The 24,479-nt window shown below is 38.2% G+C and overlaps 4 protein-coding genes and 4 long non-coding RNA genes across 8 annotated transcripts in view; 5 read left to right on the forward strand and 3 right to left on the reverse strand.

Moving 5' to 3' along the window:
• The window catches only part of LOC109582203 (uncharacterized), a 7,645-nt gene extending 5,561 nt beyond the window's left edge, over positions 1-2,084 (reverse strand). Inside the window, exon 1 of the mRNA XM_019996852.1 lies at positions 1,934-2,084. Coding sequence (XP_019852411.1) covers positions 1,934-2,084 — 151 coding nt within the window. The remainder of the gene's footprint in view (positions 1-1,933) is intronic.
• An 8,264-nt stretch (positions 2,085-10,348) lies between these two features.
• Positions 10,349-12,127, forward strand: LOC109582235 (uncharacterized). Its single transcript, XM_019996885.1, has 9 exons — positions 10,349-10,507; positions 10,556-10,632; positions 10,742-10,961; positions 11,007-11,294; positions 11,351-11,430; positions 11,487-11,691; positions 11,740-11,805; positions 11,850-11,938; positions 11,984-12,127. Exons 3-9 carry the CDS (start codon positions 10,892-10,894, stop codon positions 12,011-12,013), a joined length of 828 nt encoding a protein of 275 aa, XP_019852444.1. The 5' UTR covers positions 10,349-10,507; positions 10,556-10,632; positions 10,742-10,891; the 3' UTR covers positions 12,014-12,127.
• A 1,413-nt stretch (positions 12,128-13,540) lies between these two features.
• On the reverse strand, positions 13,541-14,874 carry LOC109582232 (uncharacterized). The gene is made up of 2 exons (XR_002184976.1): positions 14,122-14,874; positions 13,541-14,065 (listed from the first exon to the last, which is right to left on the reverse strand). It is a non-coding gene; the product is annotated as an uncharacterized LOC109582232 (long non-coding RNA).
• A 300-nt stretch (positions 14,875-15,174) lies between these two features.
• On the forward strand, positions 15,175-16,099 carry LOC109582231 (uncharacterized). The gene is made up of 4 exons (XR_002184975.1): positions 15,175-15,304; positions 15,367-15,466; positions 15,509-15,658; positions 15,953-16,099. It is a non-coding gene; the product is annotated as an uncharacterized LOC109582231 (long non-coding RNA).
• A 2,450-nt stretch (positions 16,100-18,549) lies between these two features.
• LOC109582234 (uncharacterized) lies at positions 18,550-18,823 on the forward strand. The gene is made up of 3 exons (XR_002184978.1): positions 18,550-18,579; positions 18,633-18,730; positions 18,781-18,823. It is a non-coding gene; the product is annotated as an uncharacterized LOC109582234 (long non-coding RNA).
• Positions 18,824-19,149: 326 nt separating this feature from the next.
• LOC109582230 (G2/M phase-specific E3 ubiquitin-protein ligase-like) lies at positions 19,150-21,318 on the forward strand. The gene is made up of 8 exons (XM_019996884.1): positions 19,150-19,184; positions 19,251-19,440; positions 19,487-19,630; positions 19,676-19,852; positions 19,900-19,978; positions 20,518-20,724; positions 20,768-20,878; positions 20,936-21,318. The coding sequence occupies exons 2-8, from the start codon at positions 19,351-19,353 to the stop codon at positions 21,223-21,225; spliced, it is 1,098 nt and encodes a 365-aa protein (XP_019852443.1). The 5' UTR covers positions 19,150-19,184; positions 19,251-19,350; the 3' UTR covers positions 21,226-21,318.
• On the reverse strand, positions 21,294-23,015 carry LOC109582204 (uncharacterized). Its single transcript, XM_019996853.1, has 4 exons — positions 22,164-23,015; positions 21,832-22,118; positions 21,566-21,783; positions 21,294-21,521 (listed from the first exon to the last, which is right to left on the reverse strand). Exons 1-4 carry the CDS (start codon positions 22,859-22,861, stop codon positions 21,294-21,296), a joined length of 1,431 nt encoding a protein of 476 aa, XP_019852412.1. The 5' UTR covers positions 22,862-23,015.
• A 678-nt stretch (positions 23,016-23,693) lies between these two features.
• On the forward strand, positions 23,694-24,041 carry LOC109582233 (uncharacterized). Its single transcript, XR_002184977.1, has 2 exons — positions 23,694-23,908; positions 23,971-24,041. It is a non-coding gene; the product is annotated as an uncharacterized LOC109582233 (long non-coding RNA).
• The last annotated feature ends 438 nt before the right edge of the window (positions 24,042-24,479 follow it).

The following is a 24,479-nucleotide window of genomic DNA, read 5'->3' on the forward strand; positions in this document are numbered from 1 at the left end:
TGGCAACATGTTGCTTACAAGATCAAAGTAGCCACAGATGTTGCAAGCAACATGTTGCCTAGTGTATGCCTGGCTTAATGAATCCTCAGGCTCTGATGAATCTGAATCTGAGTCACTGGTTGTTAGGTCTTTTACTCTTACTAGCAGAAAAATTTAAGATACTCTGCCTCTTCATTTTATGTGGGTGTGGTGAAAAGATCATGGAATTGTGGGGGACCACAGCCCCCCATAAATCCGCCCCTGTAGCTGCAGATACTTGAATATTGAAGTTTATTACACGATCTAATCAGCACTACATTGATGACTCCTATTTTGACTACACCTTCAGCCTAAGCACAACAGTGTCTGTGACGATGGTGTGATGTGAAATGAGTTTTTTGACTTACATGTTAAAGCCCAAATGTAAAATGTCTTTTAAAAATAATAATACACATTTAACAATACACTTTCTGTTTAGACAATAATACACTATAGTTGGTAAAAGAAAGCCTGGTACAAGTAGTTACCTGTAACAAATCACTCAAATAAATGTAAATACATGATAGATGATTTTAGAGTAACTGATTCAATGTCTGGGAATCGTACTCACATCAAAAGAGAAGTAGAAATCATTTGAAACAATTCCAAATTACCAACCACATTTGTAAATATTATGGTAGTTAAAAATCAGTAGTTAACTACACTAATCATTTATTGTTATTGCATTTTTAGTGCTGTAATAGATAACACATGGTTTTGTGCATGCGCAGAAGTAGTATATACTCAAAATCAGTATTCAATTCCATTGATTCCAGTCCCAAAAGTATTTGGAATCGGAATCAATTGCAAATTTCTGGATTCGCCCCATCTCTACCAAAAGTGGGTGTGGATATCAAGGGTCTTTTCTCTACAGTCTCCAGGAGCATTAATTAGAAAACTCCTAACTTAGGCAATTTTTTTCCTCAAAAATCCCTAGATTTCAAATTTTGACAAAAATCCCTAGATTTTTACCAAAATCCCCATATTTTTCATTAAAATCCTCAAAATTTTATTAATCATGTCAAAAATTTGTAGATTTAACCACTCCTAGTCTCCTTACTCTCCTATACGAATTAACTCCTTACAGGCCTGCAGAAGAATACTGGCCCCACATACCAAGCCATAGGGGCCCCTCCTCACACTTACCTTGATGCAGACCCTTGAGCTCACCCCACCCCTAACAGACAAGCTGCCTTCTAGGAAGCCTGTCTTGTAATTGCAGGGCCTGGCTCTCAATCTTTTCCCCTGAAATTACATCCTCCCCATCAGCCGATTATAACAACCTAATGGTACCCCTCATTACAGTGGAGGCTTATAGTTTAGGATTATATACATGCTAAGCACCAAACTTCATAAACTGGTTATAACAACCCTAAACTGATCACTCCCTCCACTAACATGAAGAAGGGTAAATGCATGCTAAGATAATGGAAAATTGGCTGGGAGGCCTCACCAAGGGTTAGGACTTACGGCCACGCCCCAAAATCTCCCATGGTTTGTGTGGGTTAAGAGTGTTGGTGTGAGTGTAATGAGTCAATTGGCAGGCATGAAAACATTAGTTGCACATAATGAACAAAATAAACATGATCAATAAAAAGAAAACTATCGAACACCCGTTTAACACAAAATACATTAATGAGTCCCTAGGTGTTGGCGACTTGACACCATTTTCGGAGCCAGTACTACAAGGGTCTCTGGTGACGTCCGGATGTATGCCAGGTATGCGTCTGAGTTCCATCGCCCCATTGCTTTTAGTAGATGGACCGGAACCCCCCGCCTCTGCGGCCACTGTGGCTGCTCCTATCTGGAAACTGTGGCCAGAGTACTAGGCCTGCTCCACCCCCCTGTGGTGCAGCGCCTTCCTTACCAGTTGAATGAAAGTTGATTTAAGCAGGGGAGAGCCATCTAAACTCACAAAAACAGGCCCCTGCCCAGCTGGGCGTACCACCATGTAGTTCTGGAGGGCCACTACTGGACAAATATCGGTTGAAGTAGCACCGATGTGAATCTTCGTACCCTTGCCCTTTTGGTCTGTTTTTGAGAAACGTAAGCCAATCACCATCCATGATCGGACCCACGCCTTATGGAAAACAACGTCTGAGTCACTCACCGCTGGCACTTCTGTTCCTTTTGATAGAAGGAGCTCCCCCAATCTGAAACAACCAAAGAATGTAGTACATGCTACTGCTCACAGCAGACGTGCGGTAAACTGGTCCTCCAGCCCAGACTCCCATGCTGCTTTCAGATTTCTCATGATATCCAATGTGACTGGGAGCCTCCGTCTGGATGGGGTATCTCTGTTCTCCCTCTCCACCCCTTTAACGACATAACCTAACTGGGGCCATGACCTTCGAGATGCTACCCCCAGCCCAGCCTCTATACTCAAATGCCGGAGGGCTGACAGATACACAGACATTGAAGCTGGGTGGAGACCTTCTTGATATAAATGGGTTACAAAACAGCAAGCTGTTTGCTCTGTTATAGGGAGAGGATTAATGCCTGCTTTGAAGCAGAACTGCACGTACTGACGCTTTGCAGAAACATATTTACTCTTTGTTCGTCCCAAAAGTCCTGAAACAAAAAGGCGTCTAGCCTCTGCATCCAAACTTCTGACATCCAGGCTGCCTCCCGGTCCCACAACAGCTCGAGTAGCTGAATTGGCACTGTGCAAGGGCCCGACTGGCCTGTGGCAAGAGAGAGAAAAATAATGTCATGTTACCATGAGACAGAGCATCAGCTGCCCCATTGGCATGACCGGCTATGTGCACTGCCACCAACTGAATTTTTTGCAATGCGGAGAGTAGTGACAAAAGTTTCAACAAGTGGGCTAGCAGGGGGTTCTTTGCTGAACCCAATCGCAGAAATGAGACGACTGCTTCATTGTCACATCAAATTAAAACCCTGGAACCAGCCCACTCCCATCCCCATAAGGCCACACTGACAACAATGGGAAGCAGCTCCTTCGCCGCAATAGTAATTGACTGCCATGACTCTGGCCATTGCAACTGGAACTTCTGGCCCACGGGTAGATGAACAGCGCCACAGCCCCAGCCATCAGAGTACACTATTGCGGCCCATGGGTAGAATGACCAACCGTTCCAAAACCACAAAAATTCCTGCCACCAACTGACGTCAGACCTACATTCCACATTCAGACGCCCCCAATGGTCGGGCTCCTGTGGAATCTTCGAGGCCTCAATGAGCGACCATGTGAACAGCCTTCCGGGATGGACAATGTGGGCCGCATAGTTCAATAGACCCACCAAAGACTGGAGCTGTCTCTTTGTTACTGACCGTTTCTCGTGGCACTTCCACTCCTGGAGGATACTCATCAGATGGGAGTGTTTGTCCTCAGGGAGACGCAGCTCTCACCGGTCCAAATCGATTTCAATTCCCAGGAATGTAATATTTGTGCAAGGGCTGGCAGAGCCCCACAGCGGTCCTCAGTGCCCGTTCGCATTCATTGGACTCGGCTCTGGAGCAGAAGAAAAAATCATCAAGGTAATGGATTAAGTTGTGGACCCCACAGCACTCCATTGCCCATGACAGGCCATCGGCCACAGCCGTGAACAATAGGGGCGCCGACCGTAGACCAAAAGGTACCTGATCACAGAATGTGATGCCCCTCCAATGGATACCAAGCAGTGGTTGGTCTGCTGGGTGAATAGGTACTTTCCTGTATGCTGACTGGATGTCGAGTTTTGCCATCCATGCACTCTGACCGGCCTCGATTACCATTGCCACTGCCTCGTCAACCGATGTGTATGATAGCGTGGCAAGGGCTGGAGAGATGCCATCGTTTACGCTGCTGCCTTCTGGTACAGACAAATCCACAATCAAGCGGTACTTTCCTGGCTGGGTTGTTTTCAGTATTATAGCAATTGGGCTGACATGCACCGCTTCACTGGGGGCTGCTAAGCGTAGCTTTCCCCCTCCGAATTCCTCCAGAATGTAGGCTGACACAATGGCCTCATTTTTTGGGCAGAAGGATGTTTAGAGTCCTCAGCTTGAAACTGGTGATTTCTGTCAATGCCGATCTGAAAACCACTGCCTATCCCACGAGCCAGAAAGGCTGCAAAGGATTGGTCAGGGAGAAACTGCAGAAACGGTAACCATTCGGTTAGTGGGAGGAAGCCCTCCACTCCCCCACCCATAGGAAATGGGGTGCCTTCCAGTGTGAGGAGTTGGTGGATATAAGGGTATGGCTTCTCCTCCATGCCTGGGTTCCTATTGGAGGGAACCAGCATTAACCATTGGACATCCCTAATTAGCCCCACCCCACTAATTCATCGTTAGCTGGCCCCGAGGCCTCTGCTCTTAGCACTACTACTTCAGATTATATTCATCTTTTATTAAATCAATTATATTCCATTCATTTTTTTTCTTTTTTGTTATTTATGCATTTATCTCATTTTCTGACCTAATCCAAAGTGTTACAAAAATGTTGCCCATGATCAATATGAATTATTGCTAGCAAGTATCAATTGTTTCTCCATGCTACATATTAATTCTTAGCTATTATCTGCACTCACATCAGCTATCACTGCTGGTATAATTTGTATGATTTGTTATTAATGAGCCCCAGTGGCAATGTAGTTGAATGGTGGCTACTTGCCAATGCTCCCAGATCATTCTGACTCCTTTCCCCTTTCATTATTTAACCACTGCATGACTATGAAAACCCTTACTACCTACCTGTGTGTCCCTAGATGTTGCAACTCCCATTCGCTGAACTGCCAGCCTCCATCTGCTGTTAGTGAAGCCCAAACTGCACTCCCCATAATAGGATCCACTCACTCAGCAGGTCATGTGTGACTTTAATTATTTATTTATTATTATTATTTTTTTGTGTTCATGGTACCAACTACTATGTCCCCATCAGCTCTTCTGTTCATTAGCTATTACCTTGCTGAGTCCCCCCCTAGCAAACCTACGGCTTACCCCGCTACTAACTTTCACCCTGCCTCCCCCCTTTGAATGAGTCTATGCATTTCATTTTATATTTTACTTTATTTATTTATTTTTAATTTTTAAATTCTTTAATTTTTATTTTTAATAAAATTTTACTATTTTCATTTTCCAAATTATTAAGCAATTGTTGATTAAGAATCAAAAACATAACTGTGGTGATGCTAGATGCTGTCATCACTGATCATCGGTTGTAAATCTAGAATTATAATTAGTGATACTGTCTGATCGCTGACATGAGATTGAGTGCTGAATGAAAACGGCCTACCCCATGGCAGGGGCCATTCTTAGATATAAATTGGGTATATAGTTGATGCATGGAATACATATTAAATGACTTTGAATACTGACTATGCCGTTACATGAGGTGATAACTATATGTAACCAAGTGGGGAGTTTGTGTATTAGGTTGATGGGGATGGGGTTGTCCACGGCTTCGTCTTCCCTTTGGGGCACTGCACAGCAGGGTGGCCTGCCTTGCCACATGAGGAGCAGCTATGGTTGTAGCGACATCGTTCGCTTGAATACAAATAGGTCCCAGAGTTGAACCGGCAACAATAGTCTGGCACCCTGGATGGATACGTCCTGGTCCTTAGTAGAGCTCTGAGAGAGCTGTCCAGGCTCACCAGGGCACACTCCTCTCGCTGATAGTCCCAGGAGAAGCACCGCAAACAGGTCTTTGCTGGGATTGATGCTGCCCCTCTCAGAACTGTTGCTGCCATTAGAGAGGGATTGACTTCTGCCCATTGCAAAGGCATACCCGCTGCCATCTGTTGGCAAAATCTCTTGTCATAGTTTACCCACCCCAGGCCCCCATGGCTCCGGGCCATCTGGATAATGACTTGCCCATAAGCCATGAGATCCCTTGTGTGTTTGTCCTTCACTGATACTGCCACAAAGGACAGGAAACAGTAGGCCCACGACAGCGGGTCGGAGATGTCCCTCATTTTTTGGACGGAAGAATTGGCTGACAATTCCAGCTCTTGCAGGGTGTTAAATAATGCCATGTTGTCGTGTAGCAACTCTCGGAAATCAATGAATACCCCTTTTTCGATCTTTTCCACTGCCCTTGCTGGAATAGGTGGCAGGGCTGAGGAGATAGCCAATGGTTGCTTTACGGAGGGGGGTGTGACTGAAGGCTCTGGCAGCTTTAGCCAGTCTGGCAATGACCACGGGATGCCTCTGCCTTCGGTAGTGGGAGTGGTCCTAGTTACTGCTGACCCACCGGTGACGGAGGGTGTGCTAACTAGTGGGGTTGACAAATTGATACTCCCTAAATAAGGAGACATTTAATAATTGCTGGGTGTTCTGTACCAAGTGCCACACCCCACATACAGTGGACGCTGGGGCCAAACCTGACCGCTGTCCTTGTTGACATTTGTGTGGTATCTCAAGATTCTGAGGCCCTGATGCCGCCATCTCAATGGATTAAGAAAGAAACTGATATTGCTGTGGTGTTCTGACTTGCTAGGCTACACCAGTAATGCTTACCTTCCATTCTCTCGTTCCCTGCTCCTGTACTCCCCCTACTCACCCCCTCATTGCTCACCTGACGTAACAGCTGGAACCGAAGAGTCCCCCCCGAGCCTACCGTCACCAGACCAGCATGCAAACCTCCAGCAGCTGGAGCTAGAGTGGTGCTGGGAATTGGTAAAGTCCCCCCAGGTGTGGTCATGGGACCTCCAAAGCCCTCCCTCACAGCACAAGAAATCATAGAGGCAATCAGCTCCATGGGCACTGCCGAGGACCCGCTGGTACTCGAGGCCCCTGATGGCCCGGGGGGAGTCCCCCCGCTGACCAGCGTCCCAGCTCTCAACCGAGTCCCATCTCCGGCACCAGTCCCATCTGTCTCCTCCGTGTCAGACATCCCGCGACTCAGAGACAACAAAGAAAAGAAAAGTAACACCAAATAAAAATTGTTTGACTCCCAAGTTCGAAGCAGACACTTCTACACGCTCTCTGATCGCTCAACTACTACGCATGCGCAGACCTGGTGGGCTTTAACCTCATTTAAAAGTAAACTCTAAATGTCAATTAATGGATTTATTAATCCAAACCACACCTCTTTTGTCAATATAATTAATTAACTTTGCTATAAATAATAATTATTATTAAATATAACTATTTTCCTATGAGTATTATTACTTTAAGGCAATAAAAAAAATCCCCAGATTCTGGGTATTTTAAAAAATCCTTCCCTAGTCCCCAGATGGTGCAAAAATTTCCCAAATCTAGGAGAAAATTAATCCCCGATTATGGAGTCACTGCTTCTCTAGTGCAGTTTACTGGCATACCAACTTAGTGGGTCAGGCCTGTGAGACTAATACCAATTATGCAACTATAGTTCTGAAAAGAGGGGGTAGTAGGCAGGAGTAGGTAGGTTATTTAGACAGTCAGCTGCAAGTCCAGCGGGTTACACAGATGTCATAAAAAGCTGTTGTGGGTTGCTACCACTTAATATAATTACTCATGAATAAAATGGAGGCTCAGTTACTCAATTTTGAACAAAGTATTTTTAGATGACATTGTGATAATTATAAAAAAAGGAGTATCCTCCTAAATTATAAATTAAAATTTCAAATCTGATACTGTGGAAAAGGAAGCTAAAATTATGAAAGACATAACTAATGAAATTTTGGAGAAAAAGCAAAATATCATAAATTTGCTTGCCCTATGCTACCCATGCACACATAAAATTGAATACCATTTTGGAAGTATAGAAAAAAGCTAATTCACACTGCAACGTTACTTCTTATGACTGAAGTTACATGTGCTTAAAAGTGTTAAAATTTTCATTTACTGATAAATTTCCAAGCACTTCAGTCGTAACGAGTGACAGTGTGACTTGGCTTTGAGGTTAGTAATCATTAGTAGATTGCTGTTGGACAGTGTCAAGAGGCTATCTTTAAAAATAGCCTTCAGCGTGAGAATGAATATACACTCTAACCTTGTATCATTAATACTGATGCACTGGACACAACCTCAAGAGGATCATAAGTAATAGCTCTACATGTCACCTTTGTATTATTATTATCATCATAAGCTATTGCTTTTAGCTTTGCACTTCTACTACCGCCATTATTAGTTGTCGTAACACGAAATCCTTTGGCTATAACAGCTTTATCAGTAGCTAATTTATTATTAACTCTGAAACTAAGCTTGTCACCAGTTCCTTCACAAGAGAAGACAACAGTAGAGTTGAGTGTTGTATTAATAGACAGAGGCTGTACTGTTATATCCGGATCTGTATATAAAATATATATATATATGTGTATATAGTACTAATATACATATGAAAGCTTATAAAGTAAGTACAGGATGATACTTACTCTCACGACTCAACTGAGCAAAGAAAAGCAAAACCAAGATCCCAATTACAAAGAACATAATTACGAGTTAACTCAGGTCAGTTAGGCTACGCGACTATGTTATTCATGCAAGACATGACCTAGCATCTACCACTGGTGCTATTAAAAGGTCATTTTTGCAGTGGCCTGATCTGACCATAGATTGAGCTGACTAAGCACTTCAGAGTGCCACGCCTTTATTTGAGCCTTTTGTTTATCCTGAAGAATGATGTCGAATCTACTTTTATTTTTGTGGCTGCAGTACATTCATTGCGCTGGTAAGTGTGATGTCGCTAGATTTAGTTATAGGAGTTGTATATCACCAAAAATTGGAAATAATCTGTCATCGCTTATTGATATAATATCAGTGATGCATGTGTATAATTATTGCCCTAAACCGTATACTAAAGTCTATTCAGTTTCACCTGACCTATTGATTTTTTGTTATGACTTTTGATAAACATGGAATTTAGAAATTTTGTTTGCACCATTAGAATCATTAGGTCCTTCCCGTCCTTTAGATAAAAAGATCGGGCCAAAATGATAAGGCCTTAGCCTTTTTTGGATGTCCCTGTATAAACTCAATGACATAAAGAATGCGGATGTGACGTAGTTATTAATTTTATTAATTGAAAAAAGCCAGGGGTCAGGTGAAAGTGAACAGACTTTACCTACTATACCCGTACAAAAAATTTGAGGGCATGAAAAGCTCTTAATTTTTTTATTTCAAGGGGATTAAATTTCACCGGCTTTACAAGTTTTTAAGATAAATCATATTCTCACTCTGACCCTCTATAGGACCTTCCCTTTGACCCACTGCTGATAGTAGTCATTATTTATCACAATTATATGATTTTATACTGTTACTTACATTTTGTATGCACACATGCATTACATACATGTGCTACGCATATACAGTGAGTATTTCTATAAGAAATCACCCACAAAATCCCTAAAATTAAATAAAAAATCTCACGGAGTTTTTACTCATATGGTATGGTTATAACTGTGGTTATCAATCGTAATTTATGGTTAAATGTGTGGGTTATCTATGGTTAAATGTGGTTGTCAATGGTTATGTATGAGAAGAGAAGGAGAGAGAGAATAGTCTCGTTGCCCATGCATGCATGCAGGGCCCTCCCCTACAGTCAAATGGCTGTAGAGAAAGGCCTGGGTAGTGAGACTAAAGAAAAAGAAAAGGTATAAGAGACAATGGAAACAGACTATAATAGTCTATCTTTTTTTCCAAAATCACTCTGAAATCATCTCCAATTTTTATTACATTTTCTGATACATATTAGTGTCCTTATAAGTTTGAGCTGATTTCAACTAGAATTTGTAAGTAGCAATTTTTTGGAACAAAACAAAGACTATTATAGCCTGTGTTTTTTCCAAAATTGACTCTAAGGTCATCACCAGTTTTTGCAGTTTTCAACAACACAAAAATACCATTGCAAATGATTTCAAAGGACAAAGCACAGCTAACCACACATAATAACCATGATAACCAGTCAGTAGGAAGTACACTTACTAAATTATCATTAATTCTTTTTATAGTTATAACAGTACAGCCAGTGTCTATTAATACAACACTCAACTCTACTGTTGTCTTTTCTTGTGAAGCTGTGGCTGATGAGCTTGGTTTCAGAGTTAATAATGAAGTAGCTACTGATGAAGCTGTTGTAGCTAAAGGATTTAGTGTAACAACAACTAATATTGGTGGTACTATAAGAGCAGAGCTAGAAGCAATAGCTTATGAATATAATAATAATACTGAAGTGACATGTACAGCTATTACTGATGAGCCTCTTCAAGCAGTATTTAGTAATACATCAATATTAATGATACAAGGTTAGTGTGTATGTGTATATGCATTAACATTTTCTTTTTAGGTCTATTGGACAGTGTGATTGATTTGGATTATACGTTTATTAATGGATCCAGTGTATTATTAATATGGAAAGCTCCCTATACACTGGATAATGTACCTATCACTGGATACTACATGTATATAGTCAATGGATTAGTGAACATTACTACTACTACTAATAATACTAATATTACATTATCTGCTACTAATCCTGATCCTTGTATCATAAATATAGTATCAGTTTCCCCTATTAATGATGTTGGAATAGGTTTATCTAATGATATCAGTTTCTATTATGAAAAAGGTTAGCATTATTATCGCTTCACGTATATGTTCATAGTATATCTCTCAGTTCCTCTTATTACTCCTAATGTGTCAGTGGTGCCATTAATTGATGGACAACAAATATTACTAAGTATCAGTATTAATGTAAGCTCAATACACCATTAGTATATGCATGCCATGCAATTATAATAGTTTACATAACATCATGAGTATACTTTTTGATGACATCAGCTTTTTATTCCCACAATATTAGGTCAGTGCATTATGTAAAGCTGAATATCCTAATAATATAACAGTTAATATACTAAATACCAATAATGCAGTAATAAGCAATGCCAGTATAACACCACAAGTCAATGATCATGAACTGATAACTGGAAGTACTTTGGTAACTAATTTAAATATGTTTATTGTTAATGTATCATTGAGCAATAATGGAGGAACATTTAATAACATGTCATCTTTTGGATTTAGTAAGTATAAACATAAAATCTTTTAATATTAACATATTTTATTAGGTTTTTTTGGACCAGTTACTAGCATTGCATCTTCAACAGAAAACTGTTCTACTATTAGTATAACATGGACTGCTCCTACAATTGATGATGGAGTACCTATACAGTATTACATACTAAGAATATATGATACTATTGCTGGCAGTCTAGTGGATACTGTATCAGTATATGATACCAGTTATCAGTTTGTGGATACTAATTTATTTATTATTCGCTATACATATGTCATAACTGGAGTTAACGAATTAAGAGAAGGAATATCTAATAATGATACATTCTCATATCAAAAAGGTACAAATATATTGTAGGCTTAACTTAGCTTATTATGTTTATTGGACATTTTAAAGTACCTAGAGCTGTTGAGAACACATCACTTGATGTATTATCTTATACACAAGGCCGGGTTATTGTCCAATTCTATATCCCAGTAATTAGTACATATATTATTATTCTTATTATTATTATTTATTTATTAATTTATAGATTATATTGGAATGTATCGGTGAAGCTCCTGAAGATGTTACAATTACTGTAATATGTAATGGAATTGATAGCATTACAACTAATAAAATAAAAAATTATATGAATATAACAGAACTGATATCAGTTCCTCAATATCAACAGTGTAATTTCAGTATTGTATTTACTAATGAAGCTGGTAGTAGTAAACCACTTATACTAGAATTTGGTAAGTATGTATGTATTTTTACTACACATTCATGCATTGCATTATCAGATACTTACCCTACAACTGCATTCCCTACAACCAGCTTACCTATCGCTCTTTATATCATTATTTCTGGTAAGTATAATAGTACATGCATATCATTAATTATGTTGTTGTAGTTACAGCATCACTAAATGGTGTTTTAATAATAATAATGATTATCATTATTATTACATACAAGGGATGTCTTAGAAAACGAAAGCAAAGAGTAAGTATACTAATAATTTTTTTATTATTATTTCATTACTTACAGTATTTTTTATACGACAACTACCAAATGTAGTGAAGCATATCTGTAATTTAGAAAACAGGACAGAAACATGACGTTAAAAATTTTATAATATTTGTTTGATTATAATTATCTTTAGTAAAAAATGAGTATAATAGTTTGTCATAATTATAAACTATGCATAAAAAACTAATCGATGACATCACATGTACAGGCTACTAATTCGTAGTATTATCAGCTGTATGATGATAATGATGATTTATCATGATTATGAGCAACAAAATTATTGGCCTCACCTATGCGAAGTATAGGTACTTGTTAGTCTTGTGGGGCCAGACTCAATTTTTAGAATAGAGTCTGGCTTCATGCTTAACATCAACTCGTGCTTGTCTGGCGGAATTTGGATGACCCAATGAAATCACTGTTACCATGGTTACATTATAACCTGCCCACACACAGTAAGTCTAGAGCCTAGGCCTAGTCTATTATTGGCCTCGCCTACGCGAGGTATAAGTAGTTGTTGTGGGGCCAGCCTGAAATGAGGATCAAATGCGGATCGGGCTGAAATGCGGATCAACGCGGAACGCTCGCGGATCTCTATTGAAACTTGACTGATCTGTCTGAAAGAATGATATCTATGCATCAGGAGGGAATTTTTATTAGCTCTATTTGAGTTTTTGATAAGAACTTCATCATTTTAGCAGTTTCAGAACAGGTAGGCTGTTTATGATCATTAGATCTATGTCAATAATATTATTTTCGTTGATTACATTTACTATAGTGTCAGTTTATTGACAGTTTGAGCTGATATAATAGTTTCAATTAGACTATAAAACTTCATAGTAACGTAGTTGCTAGTAATTTTCATGACAGTTAGATCTATATAAGCTGATTATTGTTTCATTAAGACTATGAAGCATTTTGGTGGGGTGATTACAGTTTCTTTTTTATATACAGTATCTACTTGAGCTGACCATAACTTCAAGATTTATGTGTGAATGTGATTCAGAACAATAACATCTTATAATGGATCCTTAAGAAATAATTATAATAAATTCATAAGTTTTTAATGACACAGTGATATTATAGCTTTAACACAATAGTAAACTGCTGCAGCAGCTGATATATGAACTGAATATTTCAAACTTTGATTGAATAGGAATAACAAAAGAATTTTTATTTTACTACGAGAAATGAAAGTATAACTGTCTCTATTGCAACACATTAATGCTCTGAATTTTTATGTAGACAGCTATAGTCATACACAAGGTAGTGCAGACTGTGAAATGTTTCTGGTTATGAATCACCACTGATAAGGGGAGAAATACAATCTTCATTATAACATTAATGCATACTATTTTATAATGGCATTGTGGGCGTATGGAAGTTTTATAGCTTTATAAAATGTACTCCATTCCAATTAAAAAATTATTTGATGTTATTAAAAGTCATTAATTTTCAAGTTAGTTCATACATACATTTCCCATTTACAGTACAAATTTATTTAAACTGCTATAGATCCCTTATCAAGTGAATTTTATTCACATGATTTATATTTCTTATACATTCATCTCACTTTAATTAGATTTTGCAATTATAAAACCAAAGCATATAGTACACTGAAATTGGGAAATACAATGAGATTAAATCAATAAACAAAAGGAATCAGTAACAATAGCTAATAGTAAAATTTTAAGAGACTACGACTGTGAATGATTGATGGAATGAATAAATAATAATAGTAGTTAGCTGAATAATGATAATAAAGATTAAAAATATAATAATTCTATAAGTCATGCAGAATGAATAATAATAATTAGAAAATAACAGTGATAAAGTAAAAAAACAAAGACTGGAATTCCCAGACAATGGTCCACTTTGCCATCTATGTTGAACTTGGGGGGTACAGCCATGATAGCACTTTAAAATAACTTGACTTGTCTCTTGACTGCATGAAGGCACACTGAGCTAATGTTGAGTGTGTTGACTGCTCAGTAGTTAGATCTAGTAGTAGTCTGTTTTCTTATTATCACAGGCAAAGGTTGCATGTTTACAAAAGTTGAAGAGAATAGCTCAAGAGGATATCAGCTTATCTGTAGATCTCAACTGTCATAAAATACAGGCTAATATTATCGACATAGTGATCATAAGCATCAGCTTACCTGCATGTACTGAAACTGCAAGGATGATAAAGTTCCTATCAAAGACTCAAATAGAGCTGATAAATTTCTCTCCTGATGCATAGCTATCATTCTTGCAGAAAGATCTGTATAGTTTCCGTGTTGTTCCGTACTTCAATACAGATCCGCGAGCGTTCCGCATTTCAGCCTGATCCGCATTTGATCCGCGTGGATCCGTATTTCAGGCAGGCCCGTTGTTGTGTGTGTCTGTCATTGCCCTCGCCCACGCCGTAGGCGTATAGGCGAGGGTACTGCGCTCGTGCTGTCAGTGTGTGTGTGTGTGTGTGTGTGTGTGTGTGTGTGTGTGTGTGTGTGTGTGTGTGTGTGTGTGTGTGTGTGTGTGTTTTTGGGAGATATACAAATATCTGAACCCAGCTAACCATAGCCGTAGCCTAGCGCTGGGGTGCACCTCGATTGGAATGATTGGCCAATGCCCGTGATCCCCTCCCATTGACCCTTGTTATAAGGTTGCCATCAGATGGTCTTTTGCTCCAATTTTGTTTATGTGGTTTGGCTACATTTGTTATTATTTAGTTTTTGTTACCATTATTGTTGCTTATTCATGCGTGTTAGTCATTATAGTAAGAGGTGTGGTTTTTCTCATGTGACCCTCCGAAGGGACCGGCAGTCTGGCCTTGAGAGCCAGATGTGGCAGGTTAAAACGTTTTTTCGGGCGCCCAACTCTCCCTGCTCTGCCAAATCCACTTCAGTCAGGTCAGAGTAATCTTTATAATCCTAAACTAGAGTTGCTTTAGTAGGCTGATATTAAGTTTTTGTAGTACATGTACATGCATGTGTAAAACTGGTGTAGGCTCTGTGGTTTTGTGGACTATATAGCCTTTGTTTGTAGATGGTAACTCACCTACATGTACATCTAGTTCCTCTGGAAGTGTAGTATGGGCCTGGGTAGCTAGTACTGGAGTATGGCGGGGGATTTGTGTCAAAATTATATACATTAATTTTTATTAAGTGAAAAGCAGCGCGGCGCGGCTACGCCACGCCGCGCTGCTTGGGTGGTGTTGATGCTCATCATTGAGTGGTGGTACTTCATTATTGAGTGGTGGTACTTCATCATTGTGTGGTGATACTTCGTCGTTGTGTGGTAGTACTTCGTCGTTAAGTGGTGGTAGTGCTTCGTTATTGTGTGGTAGTGGCCAATCAGCGTGTGAGTGGTGGCCATCATCGTGTCAGTGTGTGACCCTCGGATTTTCTTTACACCATAATCAGGTGATGCTCGCCCCGCCTATGGTAGGCGTGTTTTCTGTAAAGAGACAAGATGGTGCCGGATGAAGTTAACCAAGTTTATCCAGTTTAAAGAGGTTTAATGGTTAGTTTTTATTGTAATTGAACTAGATTCTACAAGTAATAGCCCTTGTGTAATTCCTTAGATGTATGGGGGATTTAAAACACTCATTTTGAGTTTATTCATCCATTACACTACACGGGCCAACAGTGGAGACAGTGTGTTATCTCCTTGTGGGTGTTGTTGGCCAAGAGCTTCTTCAAGGAGTTGTTCTGGGTAAGAAATGTGTGTATTATTATTATCTCTGCTCACAATTCCTCATTATTATAATACTGTATAGCTGGTTTATTTCGAGGATGATAATTTTTGCGAATGGCCTGTATCCGGAGATTCATGGAATTAATTTTTGCGAATTGCCACTTTTCTGCCATCTTGTACCATATTAAATTGATTTTCAAGGAATTTAATTTCACAAATCTTCAAAAATCTGTGAAATTTGTTATCCTCGAAATAAATCTGCTGTACAGAGTAATAATAGTTATTATTATTATTATTGTCATTTTTACATAGGACCATACAAGGGGAAAAGAGACTGAGTGGCCCAGAGAGAGACCTGATAAAGAGAAAGGGATTGTATAACTAATGTCAATGTGTATAATGGTGATTTTTTAAACATTAAAAATGATGTTTTGAGCAAGTAGAAACATTGTAGCAACCATTAGATCAAGAGCAGTTTGTACATTCAGTCTTACGTATAATGTTTCTGCTAGTACTTACAACTAAAAGTTTAAAAAAATGAAATGTCTGAAACACATTGGAACAGTTAGCTAGCAGTGGTGTAAAGTAATAAGCTCTGAAAGAATTGCAGCTGAAAAGAAAAGGGGAAAGGAGGAACTGAGGAAGACATGCACTAACACCCACTCAAGTGTGGAGTGGCTGGGTATCTTTCAGAGTTTCTGCATCAAAACTCACCAATTTTGTCATGATCTACTCTGTATAGCTAACAGGTAATGTTTAAGCAAGAATGAAAATTAATTGCAAGCAAATATAAAAATTTGTCAATTTGTGCTCATTTCTGGCCTTCAAGGCCAGTAAAAGTAGATGTTGAACTTACTTGGCTCAAAGGCCAAGTTTGGTAAAATCCCCCCAAGTTATGTGTAATTGCAATAAACTTTCATTCTTGCTTAAACATTAACTTTTAGCCATACAAGATAGTTTCTGGTAAAATTGGTGAATTTTGATGCAGAAACACTGAGTTCTAGCCCGTAAAATACCCAGCCACTCCAAGATTGAGTGGGCGTTAAGGCCTGGAAATCATGCTTTTAGCTCTGTATCTCGTTCATTTTAGACACTTTCTTAGTGAAATTTTTTATGCAATATAATCTATATTTATGCCAAGTAATCAAGTAATTGGAGTGGCAATAGTAGGATTTTCTTACTAGTTAAAAAATCAAAAACAAAATTTCTAGTTTTCCTGCTTTACGATGGTACAAAACTTTCTGTAGTAAAATTAACCAATTTTAAAAATTGGCTAGTTTTACTACAGAAAGTTTTATAATCGTAAAGCTAGCCTTTTAACAAAAAAAGCACAAATTTTAATTTTAATTTTTAACTAGTGAAAAAAATCATACTATTGCCACTCCATATACTTAAATGCTTGGCATAAATGTAGATTATATTGCATAAAAAAATTTCACTAAGAAAGTGTCTAAAATGAACGAGATACAGAGCTAAAAGCATGATTTCCAGGCCTTAACGCCCACTCAGTCTGGGAGTGGCTGGGTATTTTACGGGCTAGAACTCAGGGTTTCTGCATCAAAATTCACCAATTTTACCAGAAACTATCTTGTATGGCTAACAGTTAATGTTTAAGCAAGAATAAAAGTTTATTACAATTACACATAAAGTGGGGGGATTTTCACCAAACTTGGCCTTCAAGCCCAGTAAGTTGAACTATGCCTTTTACTGGCCTTGAAGGCCAGAAATGAGCACACATTGACCAATTTTTATGTCTGCTTGCAATTAACTCTTATTCTTGCTTAAACATTACCTGTTAGCTATACAGAGTGGATCATGACAAAATTGGTGAATTTTGATTCAGAAACTCTGAGTTCTAGTCTAGAGGTACCCAGCCACGCCCCGCAAGTGGGTGTTAAATCTTTCTTTATTGGCTCTCTATCTTCATAATTCTTCAATTTTTAGCTGAAATTTTTTTAGAATTCATTGCTTTGCTTCTTGGCACATATAGTCCAAAGCCATAGCTCAGCCATACCTCTGATAAATTCTGATGCTATAGCTCTCAGTTCGCACATTATCTGCATGGTTAGCATGGGAGCATAGTAATTAATTTTATTTGCAACTTTTCATAAATTTTGCCTGACACTGATTATATAACGCCACTGCTATCTATTTATACCTTTATTATTAACACCTATGACTAGCTAGCATCAACAAAATTTTCCACACCCATTATGAATAAACAATTAAAGGTTAGACCATACAACACGTGTATGCGGTTGCTGCTTGCTTGTGATCATCTTTGAAGAAGAGAGGACGTGATGCTGAACCAAGCGAGAAGTCTTGTCGAATCACTCCAGTCCCTATTAAACAGCACGACAACTTCTGGTGCTACAGCAAATTCTAGTGCTCCTCCTGTAGCCGTTGCTACAGCTGCCACTGTAGCCACTACTCCCCTCACCGCTCCTGCTCATGCTGGTACATCTCCATCGCTGAGTCCTTATCAAATCCATCAAAATTTGTTTGGATATAAACGCAGAAGCACCTCAACAAGTCGAGGTGGGGAACTACGTGGAGCAAAGAAAGCGAAAAAAGAAGTCCGGTGGACTCACACTTTTGTATGTCTGCCTGAGAGAGACATGGATTCGGTACCAGGAGATTATACTCTCATGACTGCCAATGGACTTGGTAAGGCCAAGCTTCATTTGTCAGAGACCAGTACTGCTATGGAGATTCACGTAGCAATTTTAGCTCAGTTTCCTAAAATAGCTGACTGTGGTGGCTATGAGCTGCTTCGTACACATGATAATACCAAGAAATTAAATGTGATTGTTCCCCCTCCAGAGGGCTATACTGGATTGTTTCTGAAAAAAGTTCTTGGTCAAGCCAATTGCTACATACGCCCGCTTCAAAAGGATATTGAGCTTGAAGAGTGCCCAGCAGTATCTCATGGTGTAGAGGTACAAAATTTTTACTTTTTTATTGTATCCAACTTTTATATTCTATTATGTAGATTCCAGATTCTGTTCCAAGGATTAAATGTGAAGTATGCAAAAAAGCAATACCAATGATTATACTGAGGGAACATATGGATAGTTGTCATGAAGAAAAGTATTAACCAATAGAAGTGATGCATTTGTTATCAAGCTGTTTTTATTTAGTGATGAGGTAACAATTGTCAGTGTTGAAAAAATGGTACCACCAGAGCCAGATGTAGATGTATGTGTAATTTCATAATTTTTATGTATGTTGTTATTAATGTATTTTTTAGCTTGACATAGCAAATACTGTGGATGATTTTTTGCCTTATAATTCACCAATTACACCAGCATATTCTCCAATTTCTAATAAGGTATTAATCAGTTGATCATGGCTGCGGCTGTATGTGCTTACTTGGTTGCTATGAAAAATTAATTTCTTTATAGAGTGATGATAACCTGCCGTCTTTTATGGGCTGTTTAAAGAATTCAGAAGATAAGGTAAGGTTTTTTGTTTAAATAATGATATCAATTATGGTGTAGGAAAATCCTGCTGATGTACATGATGGTGTGGCTGAAGATAACCAGTTAGTGCATGGGTTATGTCAGAATTATTGATATTATAATAATTGCTTTTTTATTTGCATTTAAAGGAAGATTAGTTCCGTGGCTGATGTTATTAAGTTTATTCAGACTAAGAATGGAATTACTGTCAAGGAAAATGATTCATATGAGGATTTTGATGATGATATAATGTTTATTGATGTAAGGAGAAATTTTTTTATTCAAGATGCAATGAGAGAGTGCAGTAAAAAGAAATTTGATCCTAAGAAGGTGATAAAGGTTAGTCTTGATTTGCTAACTATTTGAGAAATATTAATAATTACAGGTGACTTATGTTGGTGAGGAGGCTGTGGATTATGGTGGACTCAGACGAGAGTTTTGGCAATTACTGGTTCAAAAGGGATGTCAGCATTATTGTGTGGGAGGAGATAGTGGAGTTACTTTTATTCAAAACACTGCAGCTCTTCAGGTTTGGAATTGCATATAATCTGTTTGAGGCTAGTCTCTTCTACAGAAATTTGAACTCAAGTTCCTTGGCATGTACACAGCTATGTCTATCATACAAGGGGGTATCGGGTTTCCCGTTCTTCACCCAGGAGTTTATAGTTATATATGGAGTGGTGTTTATGTTGGGGCTGTTATATGTGATGATGGAATAATGCAGAGTTCGTTTCGAGAACTTGTAAAGAAGGTAATTACCCTAATGAATGAAATAAGCAGTTGCATATTTTAAAATAGCTGCGGAAGTGTGAAGATGACACTAGTGTTAGGGAAGTGTTCAGTGAAACTGAACATCTAGATATTTTGTGTGAAACAGGTAATACCTTTATTATAGTAATTGTGATATTGTCTTTTACTATGTGACCTTTGAGTATAATACTTGCACATCTAAGGTATCTGTGTTCCTTGTCTAATCAACATATGCCTTAAAAGTGTAGTTAATTAAACCACTTGGCCTATTATTGTGTTTGAATGTAATGAGTTAGGCACTGGAAAATATATTCCTATTGTAATTGAGTAGGTCTGCATGTAGGAGGGCTATATAATATGGGAGATGCTCTTTCTCTCCTCCCTCTATCATGGATTGTTTGTTTAGTTCTTTCACTCTCTCAATATACATTGTATACTAGTTTATTTTCATGGTGAAATGTCATTGCAAATCCTGGATTTCCAAGCATGTGCAAGAATTTGTTGTCCATAGCTTGCAAACTAAATCATGTGCACTATGAAGACAAAGAATTAATTTTTTCAAAAAAAACAAAATCTGCCAAAATAAACCAGTATACATAGTTAACTTGTTTCTGAGATCATTGTGTATGTAAAAAAAATTTTAAATTTATTTTTATAACTATGCAGGGTACAGGAAACCGATTAATTGTTTGACAATTGGTGATGTTAGTGAAATCGTAGAGATTATTAAATCCCATTGTATAAAAGTCTCTATTCCTGAGATTAACCAATTTGCTGAAGGATTGGCATCTCTTGGGGTTTTGGATCTTATTAAAGAGTACCCTGATATAATGAAGGACTTCTTTGTTGATAATCAAAGAAGACTAACTGCAGGTAAAAATGAAACTGTTCATTGTAGTTACTAGTTGTATTTTAGCAATTTTTCGAGAAATATTTCAAGTTAAATATTGTAACAAGGACAGTCCTAGGAGACAAACTGAAGAAGCGACTTATATAATGTTTGTAGATTTTATTGAGAAGTGTGAAGGTATGTATATGCTTTGTAATAAAATTATGTATGTATAATGTTGTCATTGTTGTGTAGAAAAAGAAATATGTGCTAATGTCAGTGATATAAGCTCTGGTGTTGAAAAATCACAGAGAGAGTATGTAACACTTGAGGATATCTTACTATTTTGCACTGGTACCACTAAAGTTCCTCCAGATGGTTTCTACACCAAGCCTACAATATGTTTTTCTGATGATTTGCTTGCTACTGCTAGTACTTGCGACCTCATACTTAGGATTCCAACTGCATTTTATGACAATAGTGAAAAGTTTGAAGAAATGTTTGTTTGGAGCTTGAAAGGTCATATTGGATTTGGAAGAGTTTGACTCATTTAATTCAATTTCTTTGATTATTACTAAGAATATTAAAAAATTCTGTAATTAAAAAGTCATGTTTAAATTGTTGCCCTTGAAACAAAATTGCGAACATTAATGTAAGTGTCAATGCCGTAGGAATTATCTTGCATAATACTGCTATGATCATTTGGAAAACTTTGTAACAAGTCTTGATAGCTTGCTACTGAAAGAGGACAACTGATCAAAGGAATTGTAATGGCATTGGTTTCATTTTCTTCTACTTCAGTTGGAAGAGGGCCAAACCAATCAATTCCATAATTATGTTCCTATTATTATATGACAGCTTTAGAATAATTCACACTTAACTTACCACAGGTTCATTGAACATTTCCTGAGCTAATGTACAACTAGTTCCCCTCAGTCTGAAATACCCATGTATCCACATCTGCATTGGACTCATGTTATGACATGAAGTCATCCTGTGATCATTCCAAGCATTCACCCATTCCTCCAAATGATGATTAATAACATTCATGTAAACATAATGCAAGCAAAATAAGTCATTCTCATTGAGAGGATTTAATAACCCTATATGTTCAAGGTGATGGAATAGATAGTAATATGTACATGATACACCTTGGAATAAGTCTCTCCATAGGCGTTCAATCCTCTGATTGTGTACACTTTTACCAACAATTACAGGATTTATAGAAGAAGCTCGAAGTGGGTGAGTCAGCATAAACATGGCTGCATCATAATTCTCGACCCCTTGGTCACAACGAATCCTGGCAGGCAATCCAAACTGTGATACAGCTTTTACAAATAAAGTCAGAACAGTCTGTGCATAGTTATTAGCAGAACAATTCATAAATACTACAACACGAGAAAACCCATCTATTGCACCATGAATGACAAAACGCCATCTGCATAAGAGCATAGATTATTATTTAGCAAAAAAATTAATTTACCTTATCAATTTATGGTTTCCATCCAAATGCCATAGTGCTTGGGGTCCACTTACTGAGTATTCACGTCGATGAATAGACCGAAAAAATCTATTGGTACCTATAGGATCAACCTCTCTCATTAACTGGCGAATACGGGACTCTTGAATTCTTAATCCTCTCTGATGAAGCCAACCACGAACAAATCGATACCCAGCATTTGGAAAAGACAAATGTGCCTCCATAACTAAGTCTTTCAGTGCAGTATCAGATATATCAGAATATGTATCCCTAACCCTTATTCCATATTCAGACATTCTTCGACGAAGGGTACTTAATGATATACAGAGCATTGAGCAAATTCTGCTGGTAGTAAAGCCATTTTCAATTAAATATTGTAGTTGGTCTCGTGGAAGATCATATTTAGGTCGTCCTCGATGGCCATCTATAACATCTGGTAGTTGCCAAGTGCTATCACAAGTGAAACCATCATCTTCAGAGATACTATTAACAATACTTAATAATTTACGAATAGTATCGACAACTTCTTCATTTACTATATTAGAAGAAACATTCTGTTCGTGTATGCGCAAAATGTGGCCATACAGACACTCCAAACGAACAGAAGCACTGTTTAATGAGTCAGAATCAGGGATTAAGAGAATTCGATTGATTCTAGAGAGTTCTTCCAATAACACCTCTCTTAATACTCCCTCATCCATTTTGCAAGCTCCTCCCTTAACTTTTGTAAATCTCTTTTAAAGAGTAAGTATTAGTTCAACCACACAATGATGATGGACCACCACACAATGCCGATGATGTACCACTAAACCACCACACAATGATTATGTACCACCACATGAATGAACCACCACACAATGATGAGGTTACTGAACCTGTAAACCACCCTGCAGGCCTGGTCCACACAATGATGTACCATCACACAATGATGATGTACCACCACACAATAATGACGCACCACCACACAATAATGATGTACCACCACACAATAATGATGCACCACCACACAATAATGATGCACCACCACACAATAATGATGCACCACCACACAATGATGATGCACCATCACACAATGATGATGCACCACCACACAATAATGATGCACCACCACACAATGATGATGCACCACCACACAATGATGATACAGCCCACCCCTATTTTTGACACAAATCCCCTGCCATACTGGAGACCAATGTGGACTTGGGTAGCCATTATTAGGGGCCATGTGGTGCTTTTATTGATTACATGTATGATGCAATTAATTGATTGATTTTAATTATTCATTACTGTAAATGTAATAAGTGTGTGTGTGTGTGTGTGTGTGTGTGTGTGTGTGTGTGTGTGTGTGTGTGTGTGTGTGTGTGTGTGTGTGTGTGTGTGTGTGTAAAAAAACCCCACAGGGATGGAGACAGACAGGGTCCCCACCCCTGTGGGGACCCTGTCTGTCATGTACATGTACATGTATGTGTGTGTTTTAGTCTAAATTTTTTTCTTTTATTATTTATATTGTGTAGGTGGGTGATCTTACGTGTGTGTGTGTGTGTGTTCGCAAGATGGCATCTTTTTCTCTGTTTTCAAATCCTTGCTGCTCTTTGCTCAAGTCCTGAGGAGTCCCACTGTCAACTCAAATGATTCCCAAAAGTTGTTTTTCTTCACTTTACTTCTTTGTCTGTCTTCTCCTAGCCAGCATGAGCCAGTAATGTCACTAAACGTAGTCAGGAGTTTCCTGCAACTCTCTCATGACGAAGGTAATAATGCAATAGAACACATTAAACGATAAATTGAAAGTTTTTATTGATTTTAAATGTAGGAAATTTGTCTTAAATTCTTCATTCTTGAGATATGGTAGCTCAAACATCGCTTACCGCGACAGTTTACACGAGGTCCTGTTGTCCAGAAAGAGCAGTTAGAGTCTTTTAAACTTAAGATGCTACAAACTAGGTTGTATATAATAAATAGAGCCTAACTATTGTGTCATAAACTGCGTAGAAGTGTAGAAAAACGAAGCTTTTTTATCAGTGATTTCCCCAACTGGCATTACTAAGATTCACTATGTAGGTGCATAGATAGATCTATTAGAGTAAATGAAAATGCTGAAGTTGCTCTGGAAGGATTTTGAAGGAAATTTGTGTTGCTCCAGGACAACGCTTGCTTATGATCTATAGCCTATTGCACATATAATTTTTAGAGCTACCTACAGCAAGTTTTTTATCTCTGTAAAGCTATGTTGCAATCAGTTATAGGTACAACAAAATCAACTATTTTTGGTACACTTTAGCTCTTGTAACAAACTCATACTTCATAGATTCTAACTCTAAC

Source organism: Amphimedon queenslandica, unplaced genomic scaffold, assembly GCF_000090795.2.
Source record: "Amphimedon queenslandica unplaced genomic scaffold, v1.1 AMPQUscaffold_13395, whole genome shotgun sequence".
NCBI classification, from domain to species: Eukaryota; Metazoa; Porifera; class Demospongiae; order Haplosclerida; family Niphatidae; genus Amphimedon; species Amphimedon queenslandica.

Excerpts from the sequence above, each read along its gene's own strand:
- LOC109582235 (XM_019996885.1), top strand. The coding sequence starts at position 10,892 with ATGTTTATTGTTAATGTATCATTGAGCAATAATGGAGGAACATTTAAT. Across the intron at positions 10,962-11,006 it reads CATGTCATCTTTTGGATTTA|GTTTTTTTGGACCAGTTACT; the intron begins GTAAGTATAAAC and ends ATATTTTATTAG. Across the intron at positions 11,939-11,983 it reads TTAGAAAACGAAAGCAAAGA|TATTTTTTATACGACAACTA; the intron begins GTAAGTATACTA and ends CATTACTTACAG.
- LOC109582230 (XM_019996884.1), top strand. The coding sequence starts at position 19,351 with ATGTTTATTGATGTAAGGAGAAATTTTTTTATTCAAGATGCAATGAGA. Across the intron at positions 20,725-20,767 it reads TCAAAGAAGACTAACTGCAG|CAATTTTTCGAGAAATATTT; the intron begins GTAAAAATGAAA and ends GTTGTATTTTAG. Across the intron at positions 20,879-20,935 it reads TTTTATTGAGAAGTGTGAAG|AAAAAGAAATATGTGCTAAT; the intron begins GTATGTATATGC and ends ATTGTTGTGTAG.
- LOC109582204 (XM_019996853.1), bottom strand. The coding sequence starts at position 22,861 with ATGGATGAGGGAGTATTAAGAGAGGTGTTATTGGAAGAACTCTCTAGA. Across the intron at positions 22,119-22,163 it reads GGAAACCATAAATTGATAAG|ATGGCGTTTTGTCATTCATG; the intron begins GTAAATTAATTT and ends GCTCTTATGCAG. Across the intron at positions 21,522-21,565 it reads AAATGTTCAATGAACCTGTG|GAACATAATTATGGAATTGA; the intron begins GTAAGTTAAGTG and ends ATATAATAATAG.